At 27.9% G+C, this 6,384-nt stretch overlaps 1 protein-coding gene across 2 annotated transcripts; it reads right to left on the reverse strand.

Moving 5' to 3' along the window:
- Positions 1-4,738: 4,738 nt before the first annotated feature.
- Positions 4,739-5,930, reverse strand: LOC133672727 (uncharacterized). 2 transcript variants are annotated; one of them, XM_062093236.1, is made up of 4 exons: positions 5,579-5,930; positions 5,376-5,474; positions 5,089-5,247; positions 4,739-4,980 (listed from the first exon to the last, which is right to left on the reverse strand). In XM_062093236.1, exons 1-4 carry the CDS (start codon positions 5,819-5,821, stop codon positions 4,939-4,941), a joined length of 543 nt encoding a protein of 180 aa, XP_061949220.1. In that variant the 5' UTR covers positions 5,822-5,930; the 3' UTR covers positions 4,739-4,938. The 2 variants fall into 2 exon arrangements, with proteins under 2 accessions (XP_061949220.1, XP_061949219.1); XM_062093235.1 differs by having other exon boundaries at positions 5,376-5,495; positions 5,579-5,929.
- Positions 5,931-6,384: the final 454 nt, after the last annotated feature.

Genomic DNA, 6,384 nt, shown 5'->3' on the forward strand with positions numbered 1-6,384 from the left:
GTTATTATGCTTCAATTGCATCACATTTCAGTCCTTGTAGATGTAAATTTCTTTGGTTGAGAAATAAGAGATTGAACAATGGCTTTTTAAAATTCCATTCTTATTCTTTAATATACCTCCGCTGTCCACTAATTATTATTTTTTTAATTAACAGTCACATGTACAATATGTGATAGTCTTGATATGGAAATATCCCTTTTAAGTCAACAAAAAATACCCTTCAATCAAGAAAAAAAAAATCTAAGATTTTTGAAAAACATTTGGCAGCACCATTAAACCCGATAAACTAGATCATAAAAAATAATATGTTTTGGATTTTTAAAAAAAATCAAGATGATAAAAAATCATATAAAAAATAAATTAAAACCAATTAATCATATAGAAACCAAAATAAAACATACTATAAAAATTATTTCAAAATAAATCAAATGCTTAAAAAATTTTAAGTATCACATTTAAAAAAAAAATAAAATTAGACTTGAGAGCCTAACATGTTAAGTCCACAATTTAGGCCATAGAATCCAATAGGTTTAATTTTTTTTCTTTTTAATTTATTTTTTACCTAATTATAAGATAACTAATAAGATATATTTTTATTTTAAAAAAAAGCTAAAGGATGAAACTAGAATAAAACAAATTAAAGGAACAAAAAGTCTACAAAACAATATTTAAAAAAAAAAAATATTAACATAATGACATATGGAAACAACCTGAATTAATCCATGTCAACCTATTACACTCACTATCTAGATCATGAGACATTAACAATCATGTAAAAATCAAATTGAACAAATTAATCTTTAAGGGAAAAAAAAATGCATCATGAAGACAAATTCAAAATAAACCAAATACTTCAAAAAATCAATCTAACATATTTTTAAAAAAAATATTTAGACAACAAGATATTGGACCGACTCAGACTTTGCTGATTAATTATCAAACATGAAACTCGGGTCATGAAATCAATATGGTTTAATGATTTTTTATCTATTAACTTTAATTTTTACATAAATATAAAAAAAACAAAAAAAAACCAACAAGAAGTCCATCCATGTGGGTCTAGTGGCCCAACATGTCTGGGCCTTTTATACAAAAGAGCCCAAGCATGTGGGCCTTCTAGCCCAACGCACGTGCATGAGACTGATGTATATATTCTTCCAAGAGTTGATGACCTATTTTGTTTTAGAAAAAAAAAACAAATGAAGCATCGTTTGTTGTTTATAGAGTTCAATGACTTGATATCACTAAAAAATTTGGGCTTTGACTTTATTTTACTTAAAAATATATTTTGAGTCCAAAACACTTGGAAAAAACCATATATGACTTCAAATAACTCAAAAATTAGAAATAAACTTAAACCCAAAAATCTTATAAGAGATAGATTTACTTTCTCAAGCAAGGAGAAGGAAAAAATAACACCTAGTGAAACTCTCCTCATCAAACAAAATTCATTAACATTAAAATCAATTATTTTATGGTCAAAATCAACACTAATAATGATTTTTTTTTATGTTCAAATCTGATGACTCTCTCTCTTTTCTAAAAAAAACTAAAAAATAATAAAAATAAAATCTGATATCAAAATTACGTTTCTGACAATAAAAGGGACTGATCATTTAATAATTGAAAACTAGAGGCATCAAATTGAAATTTTTCTACAAAATTCTGAGATGCCACTTATTTTACTCACCATTTTTGGTTTTATACTCCATCTTTTAATCTCACAATTCCTTAACAAATCAAAAGCAACTGGACTTTAATTTGGCTTTAAAATGACTAAATCAAGTGAGAAAAATGTTTGAGGATAAAATAAAAAGTTAAAAAATATATACTATTCTAATCCACGCGTAAAAACAAAGACAATGAATAGTAAAAATAAATTTGCTATAAAATCACTCACGACTTAGTTTTTTCAAAATAATTTATGTATATAAATCCTCTAGCTTTTTTTTCAACAAACATGAATCACATTTAGATATTCTAGCTTCTATTTGGTTTTATTTAACATTACGGTCCAATCACGTTTTTGAAAAGTTATTATTTTAGCTTTATAATAAAATTTTAGGTATTTCTAAATTATTTTGATATGCTAATATAAAAAATAAATTTTAAAAAATAAAAAATAATATTATCTAACCAAATACATTTTGATAAATAATTATTACCGTATTTCTAGGACATTGAGCTTCCACTATTGTAGATTCACAAGGAACAAAATGAGAGCGTAGAATGAATGGTGAATCGGAAGAAACCTCGTTATGGGTGTGTTATCATGATTTTGTTTTGGCTTGGAATCAAGGTTCTTAACAATGCTTTTTTTGACACGACACGAAATTTATAATATAAACTCGAATCGAAAAATCATAAAATCAAAAGAAAAATATTTTAACTAATTATATATTGACAATTTCAGTCAAGTAGTAAATAATAATATAATACAATTAAAATAAAAGTGAAATAAATAATACAAATGTCCAAACACCTTAAAATACATAATTGAAATAAAAATTCATACATGGTTTAAATAACTTAAAAATACGAAAAGAAAAAAAATAAGATTGAACAACTGTGTTTTATTGATAGAGTTTCTGAATATTTTCTAGATGATAGGTCTTGAAACATACGGCAAGCAACTAGTAAGATGATACAACATTCTAAGATATATCACCAACTTAAAAAAAAATTAACAGAGACCAATACAGTGAACTCATGACAACGAGAATAAAAACATATAAAATGACATCAATTTAATCTCATGTCACCTCACCTTCCATATTTTTTATGTTAGTAACAAGTCCTAGAAATAATGTTCAAATATCCCACCAAACAAGATATGTATTTCAAGTTCTCTCTGAGTCTTTGTCGTCTCTCTTTGTAGTTAACAAATGATTAGTTTAAAACACAGTATTTTTCTCTATATAAGTATTCCTATATCTTATTTTACTCATTTGATTCCTCACCATCTACCTCTGTCTTCCCATGATTTTAATCCTTCAATCATGCCTTCCCGACCTAAAATACAATATAAGGCTTTTCCATACCCAAGATCCTCTAATACTGGTATTAGTCTACTAAGATTAAATATTTAAGATTTGGGCAACGAGAAAAAGGGGAGAATGGGGAGTGGGGATTGTGTAGTGGAGTGTCAGAAGATTCGGATAGGGAGACAGTAAATTTTTCAATTTTTGTGGGTTAAAACTCGAAATTGATCAAACTCGGTCAAAATCGGTCAACCTCGTAAAATCAGTCCAATTTGACCGAGTTTGATCGATTTCAAGTTTTAACCCGATTTGACACGTTATATATATATTAACTCGTAAAATTATAAGATTTTAAAAGTCAATTCGTGATTTTAACAACCTTACTTGGAATTATGGTTACACAAAATTTAGCAGGACTTGAGGTATATTCAGCTGATATATAGCTTGTGGTAATGACGGGAAAAGGGCGAGGTTGTGCTGGCTCATACTATTTTTTCATAGAAATTCTTGAATTGTTAAAATAATACTTTTCAAAAAAAAATTAATTGAAAAATAACATAAACTAAAAGAAGTTTTCTTTTTAGAAATAACACAAACTAAATTTTTTTTTTTTGAAAAATTAAACAACATTCTAGGAATCTTTTCATTTTATTTTCCAATTCAAACTGTTTGATAACAGAAATATCAAGCCAAAAGAATACCATACCCCATTCTTTTTTCTTTTTTTTCTATGACAACAATTAAATTACATTTCTAGATTTTGTTTTTGGGAAGAAAACATCAACTGATACTCTTAGTTTTTTGGGCTCCGGTTTTTTGGCCCACAAAAAAAAACAAAATAATTATTTTTTAAATATTTTTCAGTTGAAAATATATTAAGATAATATTTTTAAATTTTTAAATTTTTAAATTTTTTTAATATTAACATATTAAAACAAATCAAAAAAATTAATTTAAAATAAAAAAATAAAATATTTTTAAATTTGACACAAACACATTTAGAAAAATTTACACCACTGAAATATGCATTCTATACTTTCAAGGTTTATTTAGAAATGTAGTTATAATTTTATTTTAAAGTATTTTTTATTTTAAAATAAATCAAAATAATATTTTTTTTATTTTTAAAATTTTATTTTTAACAACAATGCATTAAAACAATTCAAAAACATAAAAATATTAATTTAAAGTAAAAAATAAAAATTTAATAAAACTTCAATGCAAACACAGCACCAAACAAGACCTACTAAATGAATATTTGAAAATATAGAGACTTTAGTTTTAAATGAGACTTTAGTTTTAAATGTTTTTTAAAAGCGTGTTCTCTGACAAAAAAAAACCCACTAAATTTCATGTTTTTCAATTATTTTAATATACTCATGAATAAAAATAAAATATAGAAAAAAAGTTATTTTAATAAGTTTTCAAACAAAAAACCCTCAATATCACAATACCACCCTAATATCACACTTGCTTTCTGTTAACGTGGAGAAAGCTGAAATTTCAAGCTTGTTTTAGAGAGTAGTTAAAATTGTTTCTTTAAATAATTAATTTTTAATATTAATAAATCAAAATAATATAAAAACACGAAAACAAAATTTAATTTAAATTTTTTAAAATCACGGTCAATGTTTGACGCTTTCTTAAAAAAACAGAAAAGAAAAGACACCCTCATGTGCTGGGCGTTGTGGTCACACGCGCGCGCATATATATATATATATATATATATATATATATATATATATTCACAAGGAAAATAGACAAAGAAACACGTAGATGGCGATGGTTGAATAATTCACATGAAGCCTGTCTCTGTTTGTCAACTTTTCAAGCATGAGTAAAAACCATCCTTATCCAATCTTATACAATAAAATAATACTTAAAAGGAAAATTTCAAGAAGCCAAACCCATAGATGGTGGTCGGATAATTCACCGTTTTCCTCTCATCAGTGCAGATCTAACAGCTCTCACTCCGATTTGGCTTGGATGAAACAAACACCTAAATATAGAACAGGACATGATGTTCCCCAATACATACATAATAATGACAGCATAAAGAAACCAACCTAGCCAGCTTGATTTATTGACATATTAATAATTAAAATACCTGATCGTCTTCTGGGCTAGGAGTCCAATCGTTTGTTGCAGGGTTGCTTCTGAAACAAGAGACTAGTTTACCTCCTGCAGCAGCACTTGACAATTGGATTCCATATCCATTTTTTTCATGTTCTTCTCCTCTCACCACATTTATAAACCCACTTCCTGTCTACTCAATGGCCAAAAAATCAAAATAAAATCAAATATAAGCAAAGTTACATCTGGGATTAACAAAAAAGAAATATCACCATATAACTTATACAATTCAATCAAATACACTCAAAGATTGATCTGTACAGTGTGGTGTTGCTTGTCAATAGAATCCAACTCTGTGTAGTATTGAGTCTCCACAAACTCATCTTGCACCATATTGGCTCCCTCAGCTGAAAATAAAACCTGGGCAGGGCAGAACATGTTCTATATATATATCTCTCTCCTGTTACTGTCAGATAAACCAACATATCCAAAAAAAAAGTAAAAGTTGGGTGAAGGTAACATACAGGAGATTGAGATTGAAGAGATCGAAGCTTGTCGAGCTCAGGAATATTGTCTTGTTCAATGTCAGAAAGCGGAGAGGTTGGTGTTGTTGTGGTGTCGGATTCACTTCTGCTGGGCTTGCTAGGTCGTTTGGGGACCATAGAATCAAACTGAGCTCTGATTTGATTGGTAATTTGGAGCTGTTGATTTGCATCCAAAACCTCGTCGCTCCGGCTAGGTTTAGTCATCGTCCACTGTCCCGCCATGTTTGGTTTCTTTCTTCTGATCCTTCACCTTTCCTCGGTAGAAAAGGATGAGAAACCAGCAAAAGGAAATGAAAAACCATGGGCAATGCAAAGAAAACCGCTTTAGATCTTGGTCTGATCCGGGCTCCAAAATATAAAGATGGTATTTGGTTTCTAACTGGGCTAGACTATAATGGGTTTGCTCTTTAAGCAGTTGGTTTTGTGGGCTGGTGGTGTCATAGCAAACCTTGTTAAAGAAAAGAACAAATTATTTAGAACTTTCACTTAAAAAATACGACTTTTATATCACCTAAATTAGTTTTTTTATTAGTTTTATATAATGAATTGAATAGTTCGTCTAGTTTTCAAAATTAATTAACTATTTTTGTGAAATGTATAGAAGAATAATTTACTCCTGGACTAGAACCTTTCCTTGTAGTGTCTCTCTACAATATCATAATGTAAAGATCTTATAAATATGAAATCTTGACTCAAGTGATGAAATTTTTAGAAGAAAATGAATTACAAAATGGTAATAATTCACAAATATATCTAAGATAGAAAGGATGCTTTATAGTGACAAT

The sequence above is a fragment of the Populus nigra genome, chromosome 14, assembly GCF_951802175.1.
Source record: "Populus nigra chromosome 14, ddPopNigr1.1, whole genome shotgun sequence".
Classification (NCBI taxonomy): domain Eukaryota; kingdom Viridiplantae; phylum Streptophyta; class Magnoliopsida; order Malpighiales; family Salicaceae; genus Populus; species Populus nigra.